This window comes from Scyliorhinus torazame, chromosome 17 (assembly GCF_047496885.1).
Source record: "Scyliorhinus torazame isolate Kashiwa2021f chromosome 17, sScyTor2.1, whole genome shotgun sequence".
Taxonomy (NCBI): domain Eukaryota; kingdom Metazoa; phylum Chordata; class Chondrichthyes; order Carcharhiniformes; family Scyliorhinidae; genus Scyliorhinus; species Scyliorhinus torazame.
The window spans coordinates 131054806-131080203 of NC_092723.1; the positions used below are offsets into that span (position 1 = coordinate 131054806).

At 46.9% G+C, this 25398-nt stretch overlaps 2 protein-coding genes across 4 annotated transcripts in view; both read left to right on the top strand.

Moving 5' to 3' along the window:
* The window catches only part of elfn1a (extracellular leucine-rich repeat and fibronectin type III domain containing 1a), a 225964-nt gene extending 201406 nt beyond the window's left edge, over positions 1 to 24558 (top strand). For both annotated transcript variants that reach the window (XM_072481037.1, XM_072481038.1), the window contains exon 2: positions 19915 to 24558. In XM_072481037.1, coding sequence (XP_072337138.1) covers positions 20175 to 22514 — 2340 coding nt within the window. In that variant the 5' untranslated portion in view covers positions 19915 to 20174 and the 3' untranslated portion in view covers positions 22515 to 24558. The remainder of the gene's footprint in view (positions 1 to 19914) is intronic.
* LOC140394146 (protein ELFN1-like) overlaps positions 1 to 25398 on the top strand; it is a 309934-nt gene that overhangs the window by 201408 nt on the left and 83128 nt on the right. The window lies entirely within an intron of this gene.

Consider the following 25398-nt stretch of genomic DNA (forward strand, 5'->3'; position numbering starts at 1 on the left):
CTTCAGCCCATCCGGGCCGGAGAATTGCGGGGGGGGGTGGCCCGCCAACCGGCGCGGCGCTATTCCCGTCCCCGCCGAATATCCGGTGCCGGAGAATTCGGCAACCGGCGGGGGCGGGATTCACGCCAGCCCCCGGCGATTCTCCAACCCAGCGGGGGGTCGGAGAATCTCGCCCCAGATCTTCTCCAGCCATTTTTAACAGTAAGAAGTTTTACAACACCAGGTTAAAGTCCAACAAGTTTGTTTCGATGTCACTAGCTTTCGGAGCGCTGCTCCTTCCTCAGGTGAATGAAGAGGTATGTTCCAGAAACATATATATAGACAGATTCAAAGATGCCAGACAATGCTTGGAATGCGAGCATTAGCAGGTGATTAAATCTTCACAGATCCAGAGATCCAGCCATTTTTAAAGCAGAGCTGGCAGCTGCCACGTGCGTCACGTGACTGACAAAAGCTAGCTCAAATGGGAGCTCCTGTCTATGAAACACCACATACATATTACCTTCTAATGCTACTGGTACAACAACCCAGCTTTGACTCCAGCATGTTTGATTGTAATTTAAAATATTGCAAGTTACTTCAGAGACTAAATTTGGATGATCATGTCAATCCAGTACAAATCATCTACTCTTTGTAAAGTGTCAGTTGCCCTCTAGCCTAGACCCAATCCGCTGACTGCTCTACACAAACTAGCTCATTATAATCTTTTAATATTTTCTAATTTTTAAAAAATTTGCTACAGCAATATTACAGCAGCTCTCAAAGGATTGAGAGTGTAATATAGAGACGGCACCAGGTGGCTTCAAGTATTACCAGGCAGCTCAAGTAGATTAGAAATGTCTTCACAACCTCAGGAGTATGTAATACCCTTGAAGACACCAGTATCTCTCTGTTTTCAAAATGTAATAACATAAAATAATGTAAAGTTTCTTTGTTTATATTTACTTTTGGAATTTGCAACTGTTTCCAATGTCATCTTCCTAGCTCCTAGTTTCCTGTTCTGAAACCTGCCAGCTTATTTCAGTTCTGATTAACAATATTATTTCAATTTCCTTCCACCCATTCTGGATGACACTGAACCTCTTCCTGTTTTTGTGATACCCATTTTCTGGCACTACTCAGATGGGAGAGAGAAGAAATTGAGAGAGAGGAAATTGGCGACCTCTCTCCACTGAACAGCTCTCTCAACTTTGTCTTACGTTATTAGAAAGAAAGCATCTTTGATGGCCTCAAGATGACTCAAAGCGCTCTACAGCCAATTAAATACTCTTTAATTGTAGTCACTTTTGCAATGTAGGAAATGCAGTGTAGAGCAAGATTCTAAAAAAGCAATGTGATATTGTCCCAATAATCTGTTGTTTTTTTTAGTGATGTTGGTTTTGGGATAAATATGTCCAGCACACCAACTAGAACTTTCCTGCTCTTCTTTTATATAGTGGTCACATTTCCACCTGAGAGGGCACATAGGACTGCAGTACAACACTCCCTCAGCACTGCACTGGAGTGTCAGCCTGAATTTTGTACTCAAATCTCTGCAGTGGGCCTCAAATCCACACGAAGCAACAGAGCTATGAGCTCAGCTTGGCTGACTCCTATTAGTCAAGTACCCTTTGTTAATTTCTCCAATACTTTTATCAGTAAACTTGAAAATTTTCAAATTAAAACAAAATATACCATTTTCAAAAGGACATCCATCACCTCTCCCATACCTTTGGAATCTCCTACCACCTTACAACCCTCCGAGATCCTTGTGCACCTCCAATTCTGGCCATTTGAACATTCCTAATTTTAATTTATCCATCTTTGAAAGCCACATCTCAGTTGCCTAGTCCTCCAAGCTCTGAAATTCACTCGCTGAACACCATTTCCTCTCCTCCTTTAAGATGCTCCTTTAAGCTTACTCCTTGACCAAGCTTTTGGCCACCTCTCCAAATATCAATATCAAAATGGGTTCAATAATGCTCCTATTTAGCCCCTAGGAAAGTTTCATTACAATAGAGACACTATGTAACGACCACCTTCTTTGGCATCCCAGCAGTTGGTGGATTCCACATAACCAATTTCTACAAGCCCCTAAAAACCAGCTGGGAGAGGCAAGTTTTGCCCACCCTCCCCCACCCAGCTATCTATGTCGGGAACTTTAACAGCCACCATTCAGACTAGGGATACCCAGTACTGGACAGTGTGAAGTGCTTGCAGAGTGGGCATCCAGAAATGATCTGAAACTTGTATGCTACCCCAAACAGCGAGGAACATTCCATTCAGCCAGACGGCATAGGGGTTCCTCTCCTGACCTGTGCTGGATAGATTCTCTTGATGGGATGTTCCACCCTGCACAGAGCCTTGTCTTAGATGACTTCCCCCACAGCCAACACTGTCCTCTACTCATTCATATAGACTTACACGTTCCAGGACTCAACAGCCCCAAGAAGATGCAAAGTAACTTCCAGAAAGTCAACTGGACAAGATATAGTGAAACCTTGGAATTCAGCATCTCACAATCCCACTACTAAACATCACTGTTGACGAAGGATATAACCCACTGATATCTCATGCTTAGATGAAAAAAGTGCTCACTCCGAATGGCATATGAAGCATCAGGGGACCCAGAGATAGGAGAGCATCTGATCGAGTCCCTCAATGCCCCGTGCCGCACCAAATGGGAGGAAACTGGCAGAGCTAAACTTCACACACTCCAGCAGGAAGTGCTGGAGCCTAATCCATTGCCTTGTAGCAGCCCAAAAGCCACCCACTCAAAACCACTCCTCAGTTACTCCCAAGAATGTTTCCAGCCACATGCTTGCCATAGCACACCTGGGCAAAAACACCGAAAGAAACATCCAAGATGAATTAAGACAACACTATTGGCATGACAGAGAAGACATCAGGCCTGCCCCCTTCAAGATTACATAACTAGAGAAGCTCCTAAAGGGCTTGAAGTCTGACAAGGCAGCAGTTTGTGACAATATCTCGCTAGAATTTATGAAACACCCGGAGCCCCAAGCTCTTGCCTGGCTGACCCTGATTTACACAATGGTCATAAATTCCAACACCGTTCCAAAGAAATGGGGGGAGGGAGGACAGCAAAAGTCATTGCCAAACCAAAACCGCGAAAAGACCCCATACTTTCAGCTAGCTACCGTCCAATCTCTCTCTTGTCAGTCCCATAGAAAATCCTTGAATGACTCATCCTTCAGCGCCTCTCCCCAAACGTAGAAGAAATCTTTAGTGTCGACCAAGCTGGTGTCCAAAAGGACAGCAGCACAGGGGAGCAGGTACTGGCCCTTACCATCTACATTGAAAATAACTTTCAGAAAAACTTGCAGGCAGGTGTGTTCTTCGACCTCACAACTGCCTACGACACCGTTTGGCACCCTGACCTCCTCCTGAAGCTGTCACGGCCCTCCACCCCTCGGGTGACTAAACGCTTTGGAACATTGTTGGACAATTGAAGGTTCAGAGTTCACCTTGGACAGGCAAAATGTTCATGGAATAGTAAACCAATGGACTCCCCCAATGCTCAATACTGGCTCCAACCCTGTCCAACTTTTATATAAGTAATCTTCCAAAAATGACCTTCCGAAATTCATATATGCCAATAACATCTGCCTCACAACTCAAGTCCTCAACATCGACACCTTGGACAAGATCTTAAACAAGTAACTGACTTTCTGGGAACATCTAAAAACAACTGCAGCCAAGGTCAAGTCCAGAAATAACTTGATGTCCAAACTAACCAGCTCAACATGGGGTGCTGCTACCACCACCCTACGAAGCTCAGCACTCACACTCTCATATTCAGTAGCAGACCCTGTTTGGTCAAGATCATCACACAAACACACACACACACACACACACAGTTGACACCCAGTTGAATGCTACCATGCATACCATTACTGGAACACTACGCTCAACACCAATGCCTTGGCTCCCCGTCCTGGCAAACATCACTCCTCCATTATCCATTGATATGCAACAACTCACAAAATGATAGAAAATGTTTGCAGTGTTCCTCACTTGCTACTTCATACTGATCTATTCAGCCACCTACGGTAAGACTCCCATAAAGAAGGCCTATCTGGAAAAACTTTCCCACAAAGGACTTGAATGCAAATTCCACCTGGACAAATGAAGGGGAACCACTGGACATGACCAACAAGTATCTGAATGGATTATCCGATTTTGAGGCTATGTTCTCACAACGGCATTGGAACGGTGGCATTTTATGCCCGGAAATTCAGCATAAAACGGCCACGGATCCTCCGTGTAGCTGGGGGCTAGCATGCTGCAGCGTACAGCACCCAGCTCTAGCTGCCATTATGGCACGGAGAATTGCCGGGTCCGTGCCGGCACATGGCGGCGGCCCGCAGCGGCCGCGTCGTGCAACATGACGGTGGTCTGCGAAAATGTGCCCCCCTTTGGCCGGCTTGTGTGCCCCGGAACACCCCCCACATTGCCCAAGCCCCTGACAGAGTCCCCTCTCCCGACTGTGGCGGTGCTGGACTGAGTCCACAGTCGTCATGCCAAGTTCCTGACGGGTGAGACCATGAGAGACCCATGCTGTCGGGGACTCAGCCGACGGGGGTGGAGCATCGGGGGGCGGGCCTCAGGTAATGCCCTGAGGCCGTCGATACTCCGCTTTGGAGGGGGTGGCGCATCGCGAAAGCAGCGATGCACCCGATTTGGTCGGGAATTTTGATTCTCCGGCCGATCGCCGAATGTGATTTCGGCGTCAGCTACCAGATAATCCAGCTCCTGTTCTCAAACCTAACCCAACAGCCACCTGGTTTCAACCTTCCAAGGAAAGAGTGGTTCAACCCTTAACAGGCCCCTATTTTCACTGTTTCTATGTTACAGGCCTGTTACCTTTCGGCAGACCCTCCCTGCAGTTCTAACGAAAGATCACAGACCTGAAACGTTAGCTCAGGGCAGGATTCTCTGTGCAACCCACTGCAAAAGGTGGCCAGTAATTGTCTGGCAGCGGAATCGTTTGGTCCCGCTGAGATACCCGCAGCAGGGGTACGCTGACAGTGGGACCGGAAGATGCCACTGGCATGAACGGCCAGAAGATCCTAGCCTCTGTTTCTTTCTCCACAGATTTTGTCAAACCTGCTGAGTACTTTCTGTTTTTATTTCAGATTCCAACAGCCACAATATTTTACGTTTTTTTTTAAATTTAGAGTACCCAATTCATTTTTTCCAATTAAGGGGTAATTTAGCCCTCTCCAGTCCCCTGCAAGCCCCCTTACAGCACCCTCTTCCTTCTAGGATACCGACCAATCACCCACCCAACCTCCCAGAGGCCCCTCCTTACCTGCCCTGCACACCCCCACCCTCATTTCATGGGCATGGGCCCCCTTGCCCCTGACCCTTGGCAGTGCCACCCAGGCATGCTCTTGCTGGCTTGGCAGTGTCATCTGGGCATGCCAGGGTGCCCACCCTGCACTTACCCTGACAACCCTGAGGTCTCCGGCGACTTGTGAGACCCCACAGGTGCCGTTCCGCCTGGCACTGATCGGCGCCTAGCTGCAGCCTCGTTGGGGAGGCTGAGGAATCGCGGGAGGCCGCTGGATCCCGTGCAGGTAGGTCGGACCTACCTCCATGAGCGTCATTTGGTCCCGCCCATTTGGGGCAAGGTTCCGACTCCAACGTCCCGCGGAACTTCAGAGAATCCCTGTGGGCGCGGAGCCTGTCGGGAGGCCCACTGCAGGTCTCTCCCGGCATTCTCCAGTCGCGTTGCGCTCAATCGAGAGCACAATGCAGCCGGAGATTCGCGTCCAAGAGGATGCTTTATTGAGGGATATTACTATCATCCTCCTTTGCGTGGAAATTTAATTCACATTGGTAGTGAACTTCACAAATCATCTCTGGAAAGGGGCAATGCCATAATTCTTATTATGCAAAATAAGTGGGAGCTCTGCATGGTTAGTATCTGTGCTGTGATTGATGCTCTCACCCTTACTATTCTGAATAAACAGGAATTGCACAGAGCTAACAGTATAGTGATTTAATAGGGTTAGCATTAATCACAGCATCAGTTATACTAACTGTGGTCTGTGCTTTCTCATTCAATCGGACTATTGTACAGTTAGTCCCACAAGCACCATGATTGATGTTCTCTTTTGTCCATCACCCACTGAGGGCTCCATGCAGTTAGATGGGCAAACATAGATATTAATGCCTAACGAATGAAAGTAAATAAGATTTAAAAAGACACCTGGAATACAGAAACAATGTGAGTCAGCTTGCCAATAATGCCAACAGATTTGATCCCAGCCCTGCTGCTCGGAAAGGAGACTCCGCCTTTAGAAGGAGGGAGGAAGTGCACTCAGGGACCTCCTAGTGGTTGGCTAAATAATTACATTGCTAACTCAATGTATGACCTAGTGGTTGCTCCAAGCAGCAGAGAGCTTAACCTTAGATTTAACTCATTCTACACGTAATCTGAGGGCACCCAAGTCTAAAATATAAGAATATTCCATATGCCAGATCAATATGCTGAAACATCCATTCCCTACATCACTGGCACAGAGTGGCAGCAGTCTGCACCATATACTAGAGGCATAACAGCAACTCTTCAACAGCACTTCCCAAACCTCTACCACCAAGAAAGACAAATTCAGCAGAAAACAGCCACCTCCAACTTTCTTCCAAACATTGTAAAGCACTTTGGGATGTCTGGTGGCCATGATAGGTATGTTATAAATGTGACTCTTGCTTTTCAAATCACACATTATCGCGACTTGGACATATATTGGTTGTTTCATCACCAGCTAGGTACAAATTCCTGGAAATCTCTATTGGACAACATTCTGGGAGCACCTTCACCGCACAGACTACAATGACTCAAAAAGAAGGTTCGCCACCACCTTCTCAACTATGAACAGACAATAAATGCCAGCAACGATTGTCACCTTGCTTATGTCCACATCCCAAGAATGAATATAAAAATATATAATCCAGAAGAGATAGCATGTGTCCCTGTAATCCACCCCAATCAAATACTGGACCCCAGCAAAAAAGGCCTATTGACAGACTTCAGCAATGCCTTTGGAAACAGATTTTCGGCTGTTGAGCTCCCCAAAATCCCCCAAACTTTACAAACATGCGAATAATAACAGGCAAGACACTCTGGGCCATCCACCAATCTCACACAGGTGTGATGGCCTTGTACATCACAATATGTACACCCTCCACCTCACCAGGAAACCATGGGCCCAATTCTCCCCCAAAAATTCAAAGTTAATTTGTGGCGGGGTTTTCAGGGAGTTTCCTGCCGGCTCTACCGGCGAGTTCAATGACACTTATTCGCTTTTTGGGCCCTAGGGAGTTTCACACGGGTTTAGCCCACATTAGAATTTTTTTTAGCATTGGGGAGCTGAATTTAGAGATTGGGCCTCCATTTTAAAAGGGTGCCCTGATCTCTAAGTTTGCTTGTGGGTCCCCATGGACAATGTCACCTCCCACACACATGGACACTACCCCACATCCCCCAAGTGAGGACGCCTGGCTATGGGGTCCCTGGGAGTCTCCCTCTTCAGGACCCTCCAACCTCCCAGATGCCCCTATTTACCTGCCCTGCACCCCACCCTTCAAACCCCCGCCCTCCACCCTCATTTCATGGGCATGGCCCCTGACCCTGGCACTCGGGCACCCTTACACTGTCACCTGGTACCCAGGCAGTGCTCCTGCTGGCTTGGCAGTGCCATCCAAGTACCTTGGCAGTGCCAGGGTGGCAGTGCCAAGGTGCCGGCTGGGCAGTGCCAAGTTGCCCGTATTGCAGGCGGAGGGCCAGGGAGCCACCCTGCAATTACACTGACCATCCTTAGGTCTCTGATGGCTGGGAGACGCCCCCAGATGCCGTTCCACCTGGTCCATGTTTGTGTGGACTAGCACTGATCGGTGCCTGGCTGCAGCCTCCCTGAGGAGGCCAAAGAATCGAGGGAGGCCGGTGGATCCCACGCTGGTAGGTCGTAAGTAGGTTTACGGCCTATCTCCGCGAGCGTCATTCGGTCATGCCCATTTGGGGCGGGGATCCGATCCGTCATCTCGCGGGACTTCAGAGAATCTCGCGAGACGCGGAGCCTGTCGGGAGGCTTGCTGGAGTCCTCTCCCGGGATTCTCCAGCCGTGTTGCACTCAAGCGAGAGCCCAACACGGCCTGAGATTGGCGCCTCGTGTTTTCGAGGGAGAGATCAGTGAACAGATTTAAAATCCCAGCTTATTGTGGGAAGAAGAAAAATCTGGGAAATTCCTCACAAGCCCTCTTCAGAAATCAAAACTTGTAGAAGAGATCACGCTGCCATGATTAATGGCTACAAAGAACCACCTTAAGTAAAAGGTAATTTCTGCTCCAACAGAAACAAGGTTCAGCTCTCGTTTGAAGGACTAAATAAAACAAAATGGACCAACTGAATCAATGTTACATTCTATTAAAACTGCCAACTTCATTCATGCAGTGCAAGGTGGAGAATGTGAGATGTTTACTGTCATGATTGTAAATATATCTCGGCAGCACGGTGGTGCAGTGGTTAGCACTACTGCCTCACTTCGACGAGGACCTGGGTTCGATCCCAGCCCTGCGTCACAGTCTGTGTGGAGTTTGCACATTCTCCCCGTGTCTGCGTGAGTCTCACCCGCACAACCCCAAAAAAATGTGTAGGAGTCGATCAGCCACAGTAAATTGCTCCTTAATTGGAAAAAAAAGAATTGGGTAATTTAAATGAAAAAGAAAAGAAATGAACACAAAATGTGATTGTAAATTGATGGAGGCTCTGGAGAAGATGGTTTCAATCATTGCATATTATAAACCAATCCCAGTGGCACACCCAACAAATTAGCAAGAAGCACTTAGACTCACTCAATACTTCGATTAATTTAATAGTTCATATAGTCACCCATTTCTCACCAAAGTTAATTCTTAAAAAAAAAAGAAAATGAAAAGATTTACTGGACAGAGATGTTGAGAGTGTCGTTTCACCAGAAGTAGTTTTATCAGTGGGGTGGTTCCCTGCTTCTGAGGGATCTATATGTTTTCTGAAGGTTTTCTCTTTGGTTTTGACCTTACATGATTCAGGTCTCATTTTCTCTATTACAACTCCTGGACCCAAAGGGAGCCATCTCCAAAGTGGCGGACCTGGACGCTGTCTTCCTGGCCAAAAGACCCCGTCTGCCCTCAAACTATCATGGTTTTCTTCTGAGCTTCTTGCTTTGACTCAACTTCCCACTCAAGTTGGGGAACTTTGAGCTGAGTATGATCCGGTGGCACCAACCCATTAATAGTTCTGCTAGCGCAACTCATGTTGTAGTATATGGCATGGTTCCATAATTAAAGAAGAACCGTGCTAGTTTTGTCTTGAGCGAGCCTGTGATTTGCTTTTATATGCTGCTCTTAAATGTTTGGACATCGCCCATTCAGCTAAGCTGTTTGTGGATGGGTAATATGGTGCTGTACGGATGTGTTTCACTCCATTAGTCTTCATAAACACCTGGAATTCCCTACTGGTGAATGGAGTCCCATTGTCCATTATGAGGACCTCCGGTATTCCATGGGTGCTGAATGACTGTCTACTCTATGGTGTCTCTCTATGGTGATGCTGCATGTATTGGATGTCATCCAATGCACATCTATTCATTTGGAATGGGCATCAATTATAATTAGAATCATAGATCCCATAAACGGTCCGTTGAAATCTTTATGCATGCAGGGTCTCCCTGGTCATTCCTACAGTAAGGCCAACAGTGCGAGCTTCTGATTCTCTTGGCAGGATGGGCACTATCTCACCATGTTCTCAATGTCCACATTGAGTCTGGGCCACCAGACCTAGTTCCTTGCAAGCATCTTCATTTTTGTGACTCTCAAATGGCTGCTATGTAGCACCTGTAATATGGCGCGCTGACCTGGGAGTGGGACGATCACTGGGGCTCCCCACAGGATAATGCCGCCTTATACAATTATTTCCTGGCATTTTGCGATGAAGGGATTTAAGTCCTCAGTACACTTAGGATGACATGGCATAGCTTTGCCAGTGTAGGGTCCATTTGTGTCCAAGTTTCGATCTGTATGATCAACAGGGTTTCCATGAAATTTAGGTGTGGGGGCGGGGGGTTGCTGGCCCGTGGGCAGCGGTGGTTGACTCAGAGTATCTGCATTTGCTATTTAAGTTCCTGACCAATGCTCAGAAATGTACTCGTTTGCCGCCAGTAATAGTGCCCAGTATTGGATCCGGGCCAAGGTGATGGGAGTTTGCCTTGTCCTCTTTAAAGAGGCCCAATATAAGTTTGTTTTGTGATGATGGTAAAGTGTTATCTGTAGACGTATCAATGAAACTTCCTTACTGAGAATATCACAACCAATCTTACTTTTTCAATCTGTGCCTATCTTTTCTGCTTCTGCCAGGGTCCTAGATGCATAGGCCAATGGCCTCTCAATGCCATTATCCCATTGGTGAGATAGTACCACTCCTACTCCATAAGGAGAGGTGTTTCACCTTAATATGAGTGAGCTTGAGGGGTCATAATGAGCCAATGTATTAGATGATAGTCGTGCTTCTTCACTCTCGCAAAAGCTTTGTTTTGTGGTGTTCGCCACAACCACTTCTGATTCTTTTCTAGCAGTGTGTGCATGGGTGTCAGAAAGGTGGCTAGATTAGGTATAAAATTTCCATAATAATTGATGAGACCCAGGAATGAATTTAGTTCTGTTGTGTTTCTTGGAGTCAGAGCTCTTTTTATGGCCTTTACCACGTCTTCTATGGGGTGTAGGCCGTCGTTGTCGACACAGTACCTGAAGCACGTAACCTTGCTTGCCTGAAACACACATTTTTCTCTTTCAAGGCTGATGCCTGCATTAGACAATTGTAATAAGACTTCCTCCAGGTGTTCCTTCTCGGTTTATTCTGCGACTAATATGTCATCCAGGTATATTGGCACCCTGGACAATCCTTGAAGGATGTTTTCCATCACCCTCTGGAAAATAACATACATCAGTTATACTCCAAAAAGTAGATGAGTATATTCATATAATCCCTTGTGGGCATTAATAGTGACGTATTTTCTAGATGCCACTTCAAGCTCCAGCTGGTGGTATGCATGGCTCATGGCTAATTTTGTAAATATGTGACCACCAGTCAGTTTTGGGTATAGGTCCTCGATGCGTGGTAAGGGGTACCAGTTGAGGCTGGAGGCTCTGTTGACGGTCATCTTATAGTCATCGCAAAGGTGGACTGACTTGTCAGGCTTCAATACTGGAACCACTGGCACAGCCTATTCTGTGAATTGTACCAGGTGTATGATGCCTAGGTTCTCCAGTCGCTTCAATTTGTTCTCTACTTTCATGAATAGGATGTAGGGGACTGATAGTGCCCTGAAGTACTTAGGTAAGGCCTTCAGGTCTACATAAATTTTTGCCGTAGAAGCTTTAATTTTTCTGAGACCTTCCTGGAATACAATAGGATGCTTCCCTATGACTTCGTTTTTTAAATTAATTTAGAGTACCCAATTCATTTTTTCCAATTAAAGGGCAATTTTGGGTGGCCAATCCACCTACCCTGCACATAACAAAGAGAACAATACAGCACAGGACAGGCCCTTCGGCCCTCCAAGCCTGCGCCGACCATGGTACTTGCCGAAACTAAAACCGTCTGTACTTACGGAGTCCGTATCCTTCCATTCCCATCCTATTCATACATTTGTCCAGATGTCCCTTAAATGCCACTATCGTACCTGCTCCCACCACCTCCCCGGGAAGCGCGTTCCACATAATTACCACCCTCTGTGTAAAAACTTGCCTCGCACATCTGTTCTAAACTTTTCCCCACACACTTTAAACCTATGTCCCCAAGTACTTGACTCTCCTACCCTAGGAAAGCGTATCTGGCTATCCAATCTTTTGGGTTGTGAGGGCGAAACCCACACAAACACAGGGAGAACGTGCAAACTCCACTTGGACAGTGACCCAGAGCTGGGATTGTACCTAGGACCTCGGTGCTGTGAGGCAGTAGTGCTAACCACTGTGCCACTGTGCTGCCCTTCCTTATAACTTTGTCTAAATTGCCAGTGCCCATCTTAAAAATTAGTGCCAATTCAGTCGAATGTTTTGCAGCCAGTCTCTTCCCAGAAGGCTGGGTCCTGGTCCTTTTACTACTATTAAGAAGAGTCGGACCATGTGTGACTGGGATCGTGGTGGTTCCGACAAAGTAAAATGGCCCCCTGGCCCTGGTACCTCGCAGGCCTAGGGTCAAAATGCCCACTCTGAGTTGCTTGAAAATCTGTTCCCCTAAAGGAGACGGTAGCTCCTGTGTCTACTTCGATGTCCAGGGGTTGGCCATTGACCTGGGGTTTAATCCAGATTGGGGCCACTTTGGGGCCAGTGATGCAATTCAATTGCATTAGCTCTTCCTGTTTGGACTAGTTTATTTGTAAAGCCCTGGCCCTAGATGGCCTTTTCTTCCAGCCTGGGCGGTACACATTCTGCCAGTTCTGGCAGCATTGCCTTGGGCATGTCCTATGATTACAGATCCAGCAACTGTGTTATTGCTCTCCATAGTCCTGTGAAGTTTTTCATCTGTTTCAGGTGACGACCCCTCTCCTTATATATTATGCCTGTACGTTGACTTTGGAGCGTGTGGGTCACGAGAGTACTGTCCGTGCAGGAAACTGGTTCTCCTGATGCTGACGCTGTAATCCATGGAACCCTGGAGATCCTGGGCCGCTTTTTGTTTAAAATATTTATATTCTCCTTTTTCACATTTCACCCAAATTGGCACCCACCAACAATAAACAATAAGCAGTAACGAATATAATGTCAATCTCCATATCAACAACAACAATCCCATCCTCCCACCAATCCCCAAACAACTGCCCGGATGTTAACACAAACAAATAACAAAAAGGAATCAGGAATCACCCATAGTCACCATTAACACATATAGTCCCCCTCTCCCCAACCCTCCAAACCATCCCCCCACTAATGTTCGATGTTATCCAATTCTTGAAAGTGCAAAATGAATAACGCCCATGAATTGTAGAACCCCTCCATCCTTCCCCTCAGTTCAAACTTAACCTTCTCAAGAGTCAAGAATTCCAACAGGTCCCCCCGCCACGCCAGGGCACAGGGTGAAGAGGTTGCTTCCCATCCCAACAGGATCCGCCTTCGGGCGATCAACGAGGCGAAGGCTACAACATCTGCCTCCGCACCCGTTTCCAACCCCGGCTGGTCCGACACCCCGAATATGGCCTCCCGAGGGCCCGGGTCCAGTTTACATGCACCACTTTAGAGATTACCCTAAAAACCTCTTTCCAGTAATCCTCCAGCTTTGGACAGGACCAAAACATATGAACGTGATTTGTGGGCCACCCCCTGCAACGGTCACACACATCTTCTACCCCCTCAAAGAGCCGGCTCAGCCTCGCCCTTGTGAGGTGTGCTCTATATACCAGCTTCAGCTGTATCAGCCCAACCTCGCATACAAGGTGGAGGCATTCACTCTCTGGAGCACCTCACACCAGAACCCCTCCTCCATACCCTCTCCCAACTCTTCCTCCCACTTTGCTTTGATCCCTCCCAGGGGTGCCTTCTCCTCTTCCAAAATAGCCCCATAAACCGCCAACACTACCCCCTTCTCCAGTCCTCCTGTCGTCAGCACCTCCTCCAGCAATGTGAAGGCCGGCTCCACCAGGAAGCTCTGTATCTCCTTCTTGGCAAAATCTCGAACCTGCATGTATCTAAACATTTCCCCCGTTCCAGCCCATACTTCGCTCCCAGTTCCTTCAATCCTGCAAACCGACCCTCAAGAAACAAATCTTTTGGTGTCTTAATCCCCTTCTCTTCCCATTTCCGAAAATGTCCATCCCACCTCCCTAGCTCAAATCTGTGGTTTCCTGAATCGGCATTTCCCTTGACCCTGCCCTCAACCCGAAGTGTTGGCGAAACTGCCTCCAAATTCTCAATGAAGCTATTATTACCGGACTCCCTGAGTATTTTCCCGGGGCCATCGGGTGTGGCGCTGTTGGTAGCGCCTTCAATTCCGACCCCCTACACAAACTCTTCTCCATTCTGACCCACTGGGAATCAACCTCTCTGACCAGCTCCACACCTTCTCCACATTCGCCGCACAGTACTAATATATCAGGTTCGGAAGACCCAAGTCCCCTGCCTGCCTTCCCCTCTGTGGCAGCAACTTTCTAACTCTGGCCACCTTCCCTCCCCATATGAATGAGGTAATCATTCGTTCAATCTCTCTGAAAAATGCCTTTGGCAGGAAAATCGGCAGGCACTGGAAAATAAACAGCAACACGTTCATTTTAACCGCTTGTACGGGTTCCTGGGCCGCTTTATCGACATTTTCGCAGGACAGTGTCAATTCTATGGCTCTTTAAGGTCCAGGGTAGGATCCGCCAGCAGTTTCCTCGGGATTGCAACATTATTTATCCCAGATACTAGTCGGTCCCGAAGTATCTCTGGGATCGGGATGGTCCATGCTCACAGTATGACGCCTATTCCGAAATCTTGTCAGGAATTCTGTTACTGATTCTCTGGGGATCCTTCCAGCCATATTGAATCTATAACATTGCAGTATCACAGGTGGTTTAGGGTCAGAGTGGTTTGCCACGAGGTCTATCGAGTTCTGGGTAGGTCAGACATTTAATGATGCCAAACGTTGGGGTTTCACAAGTGGTCAGGAGAATCATCTTCTGTCGGTCTTTTTTGCCTGAAAGAAGTATCGCATTCTTTCGGCATTCTGGGGCCAATCTTTCATGCCTGCATCATATGGCTCTATTTTTCTTACCAGAATCGTTTGGCTATGGAAAGGCTATGGAAAGGCTGTCCAGAATCCTTTTTCTTGCTCCTCATTACCAGTGTAGTAATCCAGGAAACACAAGCAGGAAGACTAACATAGTTTATTTACAATAGAAAGTAAGCCACTATTGCGGCGTACAGCAATAGAGTCCGAACCCATTACAGTTGGCATTGCCAGTCCAGGTTAGGGCTGGCATTAAAGGGCTCAGTTAACCAGTCCCAGCTACCAGGGAAACCCATACTCCACGAGCCCCACGGGAAGATCTTTAGTGATCCCCCATGGTCCTCGTGGGGGTTATTACACTCCCCTAGTGCAACAGCCGTCTTGAGAACTTTACGCTTGTCCCCAATCCTGGCCTCTTGTGCATATGCAATTTTAAATGCTCCATCAATATTATCTGGGCGATCAGCTGTCTAAGTCCTAAGCTCTGGAATTCCTTCCCTAAACATTTTCCCCTCCCTACCTCTCCTCCTTTAAGATGCTCCCTTAAACTGAAGTCTTTGACCAAACTTTTAGTCGCCTGTCCTAATATCTATTTAAGTCACTATCCTGTTGTGATAATGCTCATGTGAGATGCTTTGGGATGTTTTACAATGTTGAAGAGAACACATAAATGCAATGTGTTTTATTGCTGCAGTGATGAGGGAGCACAAAGGGAATGCTTATGGACACAGTCACTGGACATTTTTTATTGCTCGATCTAATTCTGAAATTCCGCTCCACTCCTTCTCCCCCGTGTATTCGATTATTGCCAAACCCAGCAATAAATTAGGACTCACATGTGGATTGTGGGTTTCTTTCTGTCACTCACTGTAGAACAGATTATTCTCCCCTTTCCAAACTGGTCGAATTCAAATTGATTTTGAACAGTATACAGCAGTTACAAATTATATTCATGTGATCTAATTCCGTCCCTTGGAAGAAGAAAGCCTTGCATTTATATAGCTCCTTTCATAACCTCAAGACATAGAATCATAGAATTTACAGTGCAGAAGGAAGCCATCCTAAAGTGCTTCAAAGTCTGAAGTATTTTTGGAGTATAGTAACTGCTAGAACATAGGAAGCATGGAAGCCAGTTGCATACAGAAAAGTCCAGACAATCTGTTTTAGGTCTTCAGGGGTTAAGAAATAATTATTGGTCTGGCCATTGCAAATATTTCTGCTATTTATCGTTCTAAGACTGAAGTAAGGTAGGAGTTGCTGACGACAGGGGCACTGGAGAAGGGGGTAGTTTCGGCGGTTTACGGGGCTATTTTGGAAGAGGAGAAGGCACCGCTGGAAGGAATCAAGGCAAAGTGTGAGGAAGAGTTGGTAGAGAGTATGGAGGAGGGGTTCTGGTGTGAGGTGCTCCGGAGGGGGAACGCCTCCACCTTGTGTGTGAGGCTGGGGCTGAAACAGCTGAAGGTGGTGTATCGAGCGCACCTTACAAGGGCGAGGATGAACTGGCTCTTTGAGGGGGTAGAAGATGTATGTGAACATTGTGGGGGGGGCCCCGCAAACCACGTTCATATGTTTTGGTCCTGTCCAAAGCTGGAGGATTACTGGAAGGCGGTGTTTAGGGCAATCTCTAAAATGGTGCACGTGAAACTGGACCCGGGCACTTGGGAGGCCATATTCAGGGTGTCGGACAAGGGGGTTGGAAACGGATGTGGAGGCAGATGTTGTAGCCTTCGCCTCGTTGATCGCCGAAGGCGGATCCTGTTAGGGTGGATATCGACCTCTCCACCTGTACCCTGGTGTGGCAGGGGGACCTTCTGGAATTCTTGATGCTTGAAAAGGTCAAATTTGAACTGAGGGGAAGGATGGAGGGGTTCTACAATTCATGGGCGTTATTCATTGTGCACTTTCGGGAATTGGATCACATCGAACATTATGGGGGTTGGGCGCTGAGAGGGTTGGGGGAGAGGGACTGTATGTGTTAATGGTGACTATGGGTGATTCCTGATTCCTTTTTGTCATTTGATTATGCTAACATGCAGGCTACTGTCTGGGGTTTGGTGGGAGGATGAGATCGTTGTTATTGATATGGGGATTGAAATTACGTTCGTTACTGATTATTGTTTATTGTTTGGTGTAAATTTGGGACAAAATGTGAAAAAGGAGAATAAAAAAATATTTTTTTTAAAAGACTGATGTCAGGGAGTAATTGATTGATCCAGAATTCTAGCAATGAGTGCAAAAACTGGGGATTGAGGGTGATTTAGAGATGTGGATCAGAAATTGGCTAGCTGAAAGAAGACAGAGGGTGGTGGTTGATGGGAAATGTTCAGAATGGAGTTCAGTTACAAGTGGCGTACCACAAGGATCTGTCCTGGGGCCGTTGCTGTTTGTCATTTTTATCAATGACCTAGAGGAAGGCGCAGAAGGGTGGGTGAGTAAATTTGCAGACGACAGTCGGTGGTGTTGTCGACAGTGCGGAAGGATGTAGCATGTTACAGAGGGACATAGATAAGCTGCAGAGCTGGTCTGAGAGGTGGCAAATGGAGTTTAATGTAGAGATGTGTGAGGTGATTCACTTTGGAAGGAATAACAGGAATGCAGAATATTTGGCTAATGGTAAAGTTCTTGGAAGTGTGGATGAGTAGAGGGATCTAGGTGTCCATGTACATAGATCCCTGAAAGTTGCCACCCAAGTTGATAGGGTTGTGAAGAAGGCCTATGGAGTGTTGGCCTTTATTGGTAGAGGGATTGAGTTCCGGAGTCATGAGGTCATGTTGCAGCTGTACAAAACTCTGGTACGGCCGCATTTGGAGTATTGCGTACAGTTCTGGTCACCGCATTATAGGAAAGACGTGGAAGCTTTGGAGCGGGTGCAGAGGCGATTTACCAGGATGTTGCCTGGTATGGAGGGAAAATCTTATGAGGAAAGGCTGATGGACTTGAGGTTGTTTTCGTTAGAGAGAAGAAGGTTAAGAGGAGACTTAATAGAGGCATACAAAATGATCAGGGGGTTAGATAGGGTGGACAGTGAGAGCCTTCTCCCGCGGATGAAAATGGCTAGCACGAGGGGACATAGCTTTAAACTGAGGGGTAATAGATATAGGACAGAGGTCAGAGGTAGGTTCTTTACGCAAAGAGTGGTGAGGCCGTGGAATGCCCTACCTGCAGCAGTAGTGAACTCGCCAACATTGAGGGCATTTAAAAGTTTATTGGATAAGCATATGGATGATAATGGCATAGTGTAGGTTAGATGGCTTTTGTTTCGGTGCAACATCGTGGGCCGAAGGGCCTGTACTGCGCTGTATCGTTCTATGTTCTATGTTCTAAAAAGCGTGGTTGATTCAACAGTCAAGAAAGAACTTGCATATCGCACCTTTTACAGCCTCAGGATGTTCTGAAGCGGCTAGTGAAGAACTTCTGAAGTGCAGTCACTATTTTCATATTGTAAACTAAGCAGCCAATGTGTGCACAAACAACAAATTACTTGAAATTTGTTTTTAGGCGTTGGTTGATGGATAAATATTGGTCAGAACATAAGGGAGAACTTCCTTGCTCTTCATCAAAATAGTGTGTGTGGACAGATGGGGCCTCGGTTTTACATTGCATCCAAAAAACAGCACCTCCAACTCACTCACTCAGTATAGTATTTGTGCTCAAGTCAGCTGTGTTTAATGGCCGTGACAGTCCTGCTGCGGCCATTTCCAGGAGCCCCATCTGGATTAAATGTCCATCAGAGAGTCTACTGACTGTTGTTGGGGCTTCAATATATTTAAAGGCAAAGAGCCCTCCTCCAAAAACTGTCAGCCAATCAATGGGTTGACAGCTCTTCAGCCCTAGCAGCGCCACCAAGGAGCGATGGCCATTTCTGCGACTGAAGAGGGCCCCAGAAGAGAAATGACACCGTGGACTCTCCAGGGCCAGTAAGGCAGGCTCCAGTAAAGTGGAGGGTGGGGGGGAACGATGTGGAAGTCCAGGTGAACTCTTCCAGCAGTGTTGGCACTGCCTTTACTGCCAGAAGGCACACAATAGGGCAAAATCAGGAGGGCAAGTCCCCGAGATCGTACTCTCCGACCCCAAGGCAGCATAATGGGGGCCTAAGGTGATCAGTCTGGGTTGTAGGTTTCAGGGAACATCTTAAAGGAGTAGAGGTAGAGGACAGAGATATTTAAGGAAGGAATTACAGAGCGTAAGGACTAGGCAGCTGATGGAACAGCCAAGTGTTTAAAATTAAAGCGGCATAAGAGGACACTTGACTTCCATGCATGAAGGGCATCCTCAGCCTTCGCTATCCCAGTTTCACCACAGAGAGTCGGGAAAGTAATAAGCTCTCAATCTCATACCTTCCCATCCAATTATATGGTGTCCCCACCTCCCAGCCTGATTTGGGGGCGGTAGGGGGGTGAGTTAAATTCCACCCATCAAGTGAGACTTGAACTCTTCAGAAGGGAGAGTGCTACCAACTATAAGGCACGGTGATGCAGCTCAATATCTGGGTATCAGTAAGGCAATTTGAAGGGGTCACAGCAAAGCCAGGCCCTTACATCCACTGTCCATGAGGGGACAGTGAGTAAGATTGTGGTTAATTGATTTTCCTCTCTCTAGCATATGGGTGAAGGGGCTAGTTGTAACATCATCATTAAGATCAGCTAACTCAGTATTGAAGCTGAAACTTCCTGGTCTATATCTGTATCACATTAATTTATATTCTGAGTCATCTGGAGAGCTAATTGCTGGGTGTTTCAAGGCAGATAAATAATACTGAATCTTCCTTGTGAGATGAAATTTTAATGTAGCCACTCCTTTATTAGAAAGATGATAACTTCACATCTGAGCCCAAAGGGCAATATTATAATTTCCCTCTAATGATGAGTTAATTGGGAAAATTGGAAGGCCCCAGTAGGATAGACCTGTCTAAACCTATGCCTCTTGTTTCCTGGTTTTCAAGTGGCATGGTTGTGGAAATCTTGTTGAAAAAACAAACTTATTATATTTCCACAATTTCAAGCTATATAAAGCCACCATAAATATAAGCAAAGACCAAATAAAATAACTCCTGTGGTACTTCAATTAAAAAGGCCTGATTAACTTGGGGACCAAACTTTTATACAAAGTAATTGTGATCAAAAACAATCTCAAATCAGCCTTATTATATTGTCTTTTCTTCCCCTCCTTAGGAAAACCAAGACAAGCTGTTGAAACTATCTCAAGGAATGTCTGCAGATGGGGACACAGTGCACAAAAGAATTCAAAGAAAACTGTGTGTAGAGAAAAAATGGACAAGGAAAATGTCATGAAGCAAGCAAATAACTGCACCTCAGTTTATTAATTAGCATTAAAAAAGAGTATACTTTGAGCTCTGCAAAATATCTCAACTTGTTGAGCAGGTGGGTGCTATTGAAAGCTCTTTGCTCACAAGCCCCGAGAGTCTAAAGGGATGGCTCTGCACAGTCTTGTTCTCTGGGTCTCTCTAGCCTCGTTGATGAATGCTGCTGGAGTTTATGGTGACTGCTGGCTCATTGAAGGGGAGAAAGGATTTGTGTGGCTGGCAATTTGTAGCCAAAACCAACCCCCATATGAATCCATTCCTCAGCACATCAACAGCACCATTGTGGACCTCCGGCTGAACGAGAATAAGATCAAAAGTGTTCAGTATTCCTCACTGAACAGATTTGGCAACCTGACAGAGCTTAATCTGACCAAGAATGATATTTCCTATATCGAGGATGGAGCCTTTTCTGCCCAGTACAACCTGCGTGTTTTGCAATTAGGATTCAATAAGCTTCGGAACATCACCGAGGGAATCCTGCGGGGGCTGGGGAGGCTGGAATACCTCTATCTCCAGGCCAACCTTATTGAGGTGGTGAGTCCCAATTCCTTTTGGGAATGTCCCAACATTATGAACATTGACCTGTCCATGAACCGGTTACAAATATTGGAAAGTTCCACCTTCCTTGGTCTTGGTAAGCTTACGACTTGTGAACTCTATGGCAACCCGTTTTACTGCTCCTGCGATTTGTTGGGCTTCCTGAAATGGCTGGTGCAGTTCAACAACACCACCAGGAGCTACGATCGGATGCAGTGTGAAACCCCATCTCGTTACGCAGGCCATGCCTTGCTGAGCCAAAGCCAGACACAGAGCGCCTACAGCTTGCTTGTCTCAACTTGTGATGACACCCACAGCTTTGACCCCAAGTTCATGCCTACCCGGATGCCCCCAATCACCACCACCTCAGACAGCCCTTGCGGAGCTGAAGACTGCTCCTCAGGCGACGATCCCACTCCCATTATAACCTACCATTCCCCTACCCGTGAAACCCGTGCACCAGTGATAAAGGTAGAGCATGTTACCTACACAACTGCCACTTTGTTAGTGCAGATCCCCCGGCCTTTCAGTAAAATGTACATCCTGGTGCAATACAACAACAGCTTTTATGCAGACATAAAGAAGTTGCAAACAGAACAAGAGGTCATTACGTTGGACAGGCTCCAGCCCCACACTGCCTACACATACTGCGTGGCATCTATCCGGAATGCCTTAAGGTACAATCAAACCTGCATCACGTTTTCTACAGGAAGTGATAAAACAAAAGGCACTGTACCGCCACCATCAACTGCCACTCACTACATCATGACTATTCTTGGCTGCCTTTTTGGGATGGTCATCGTCCTGGGCTTGGTGTATTACTGTCTGCGGAAGAAGAGACAAAAAGAGGAAAAGCACAAAAAGCCTGGCAGCATGACAAAGACCATCATTGAGCTGAAGTATGGGGCAGAGATGGAAGCCAGCACCGTCTCCCAGTTAGTCCAGAAACCAATGCCACCCTCTGAAGCTGCACCCAGGATGCCTTTCCTGCCATCATCAGGGGACACAGAGTCACACAAGCTTCAGGAGCTGACTGAGACACCCAAAACTGCCAAGGGCAACTATATTGAGGTGAGAACGGGGGAGCCTTCTGATTGGAGGGACGTGGAGGTAGGTGGGCAGGGCCGGAGTTCTGCTGCAGAAATCTCGACCATTGCCAAAGAAGTGGACAAGGTGAACCAGATCATCAATAATTGCATCGATGCACTGAAATCAGAGACTGGGTCTTTCCAAGGTGGAAAAGCTGGGGCCATGGCGTCAGTGGACCCCCAGGTGCTAATGATCACCGAGCAACCCCAGGGCAAGCCCGAGTTCTTGTCCCCCATTTCTAAGGAGAGTTACCATCCGCTGCAGAGGCACAGCAGTATTGAAGCAGCCCCCAAACGCCCCAGCACCTCCTCCAGCAGCTCTGCAAGAAGTCCCAGGTCCTTCCACTCTGACACTTCGGTGCCAGGGCACACCTGCAGGTCAGAGGCCCAGTACATTGAGAAGGCATCTCCAATAGCGGCCAGCAGTCCAGCCACAGTCCCTCGGGGTCAGCAGCACAGCGAGCACCGCCACTCCTACCCGGGCTGGCGCCAGGGTGAGCAGCCAGTGTCAGAGGGACTGAGTGGCCGCAGCAAACCCTCCATCCTGGAGCCACTCAGCCGGCCCCGGCGGGATGTGGCATACTCGCAGCTCTCACCTCAGTACCATAACCTCAGCTATACATCCAGCCCAGAGTATAGCAGCAAGCCGCCTCTGGGCATCTGGGAACGCTTCAGATTGCACAAGAAGAGGCACAAAGAGGGGGAGGAAGAGTACATGGCGGCGGGACATGCTTTGAGGAAAAAGGTGCAGTTTGCCAAGGATGAGGACCTGCACGATATCCTCGATTACTGGAAGGGCGTCTCCAACCAGCACAAATCTTGAATTTTCGAGATATTTAAACTAAAATCGGACCAAAAAGAACCAATCAAACAAAAACTTTACAGCTGCTGTTTTTAACCTGACCAACTCTACTGTTCTTAAAAACGATAGCCTCCTTCACAAGTCTGTGCACCAAAATCCTCAAAACTGAACTCAAATACTTGTACAAAGGATTTTTTTAACTATATATATATATATATATATATATATAAGATATATACATACATATATAAAGGACACCCAGAAGCCTTGGAATATTGGATGTTATTTATCGCATGACTTTGTCCTGTGACTGTGACTCACTGTAGTGTACAAGGGGCATTGTTCGTTGTACAATGTACACTGTGGCTAAACTGTGTAATTGTAGCTCACACACCGCTCACACCTTGCATTGTACAGTAATATTTACCAGTAAAATATTCCCCTTCTCCCCTGCAATTCTGTACAGATAAATTTCTATATTTGCAATGATGGTTCTCGATTTTTTTTGCCTGTTTGTATCAGGTTTTAATTCTGGATTTTACAGAACAGTCTTTTTAGTTTCCAGTAAATGTCTGATAACTGGCCCCGAGCATTGGATAAAACTGGACTGGTGAAAGGAATGGATTGAATGGTTTCTTCTGTCGCATTCTCTTTCTGTCTCATTGGTCCAAGTCACGGGTTCTCTCAGAGAGAGTAAAGTCTTTACTGTCAATGGGACAGAGAGAACTCAACAAATCCTTAACGGGGTCAATCTTGTTCTGTAGGCGACAGATATATTACGCTGTAAAGTTTTGTTAAACTGAAAGGTCTAGGTGAAGTACTTGAAGTAATGTGCACAGTCCTGGTCTCCCTATTTATGAAAGGGATAAAGAGGTACTGGGGAGGGTGAAAAAAAGATTCTAAATTAAGTTCTTCTTCTTGGTTTCTTTGTCTGAAGGCAGGTCCAATTCATAGCGCCACAAACAACACCACAGATCGGGTAAGGAGGCAGATCCCACATCCATCCCAGTCGGAAAAGGGAATTCATGCTCTTTGCACCAATCTGATCCACACCGACCATCCAGCCAATTGGCCCGCCAAGGAGTCTGAGTTACTGTGACAACATGCACTTTTATAGTCTGGAGCTAAAAACTGATGGTAGAGGATCTAATTTTCTTTCCATCACATGGCTGATCAAGTATCTTTTACTCTTACCACCTGCCATTGCCATATGCTGGAAGGATTTACAAGTTGATACTCAACATTTTTGGCCATGTTCTAAACACACCTTTCTTGGCCATCAAATCCTGGGATGGGACTTGAACCCTGAGGTTACAGCTCAGAGCAGGGATACTACCCATTGCAACACAAGAACCCCTACAAGGCAGGTACCAGAACTGAAATATGTTACTGATTAAGAAAGGCAGAACAAGCTGGAGTTTTTTCCTGGAGAAAAATGAAGGCTGAAGAGTGACCTGACCAAGATCTTTAAATTTATCTGAGAGGTTTGAGAAGCTAGGCATGGGGAAGTATTTCTTATTTGTTTTGGGAGGCCAAATCTAAGGTCATAAGACAGAGATGGATTAATCCAATCCCAGAGAGTGGTTAATTACCATAGAGTTGTAGAGATGGAACAGCATAGATGCTATAGAAGCCAGATAAGCACATGAACATGAGAGAGAAAGGAATAAAAGGGTCTATTGATAAGAGTTAGATGAAGAGTGGGAGTTGGCTTCTATGGAGCAGGAGCCAGCATGGAACAGTTGTGCTGAGTAGCCTGTTTCTATGCTGTAAATATCGTGTAATACTTTGTTGTACACCTCGCCTGACTTTGCTTCATATTAAATTTTCATTTTTTACCCGCACCAAAATTAGATTTGCCCCACTCTCTCCCAAATGGTAATGTATGTAGTCTTTGTACAGTAATTGAATTAGCAGATATTGTCTCAAAGTACCATGCCTGTGTATGTATATACTCCAAAAAGCCCAAGATGTGAAAATTGCCTTCAACTTTTCCTGAATCTTGAGTCCATGCAAAAGAAGAAATAAAGAAATCCTTTCATTTAAATGGTGCCTTTCACCAGCTCAGGACTTTTCAAAGTGTTAAGTACTATTGAAGTGTAGTTATTGGGTGCGATCTTACCAAAAGCAATACAGAATCCGTTCTGGGTGGGATTAGAGCGGTCGTTCTCAGCACATGTAGTGCTGGGAACGACCCCGTTATCTAATGGCACTCTGGTTTCTTTGGGCCTTGACGGGGAATGCCTTGCCAAGGCCGCACTCAGCCACCTTTCCTGTACTGAGGCTCCTCAGTGCAAATGGCACCCCGATCTCTCGACCCTCGACACGACCCCCGGACTCCCCAACTCACCTGTTTGGGGGTCATTGAGCCCCCCCCCCCCCCGCCCTCCGCATCCCACCTCACACGTAGGGCACAGCTGGCCCTGGCCCCGACCCCTAGCATGGGCAAAATGTACCCGGTCACCTTTGCACTGCCAGGGCTCCAGGATGACTGTGCTAAGGTGCCTGGGCAGCATCAGAAGTGCCAGGGTGCTACCCTGCCCAGATACCAGCCACCCGGGGGCCTCTGATCACCTGGGAGACCCTCCTTTGAGGTGCCGGTATGTCTAGTCCCCGTTTGTGGGGGCCAGTACTAATTGGCGCCTGGCTGGGGTCTCCTCAGCAAGGCTGATAGATCCCGGGAACTAGTTAAATCTGGCGAAGGCAGAGTTAAGTAAGTTTTTAAACTCACTTAACTGCGAGTCTGGGTCGCATGCATTGTGAGCGGAATCCAGATCGCCACTTCCCCCGAGATCTCGCAAGACGTAATGAGTGTCAGAAAACCCGGGAGAGGCCTCTCCCGAGATCTTCCGGCTGTGTCCCAACCTGATTCTCGCGGGATGCAGCCGGTAAATGGCACCCACTG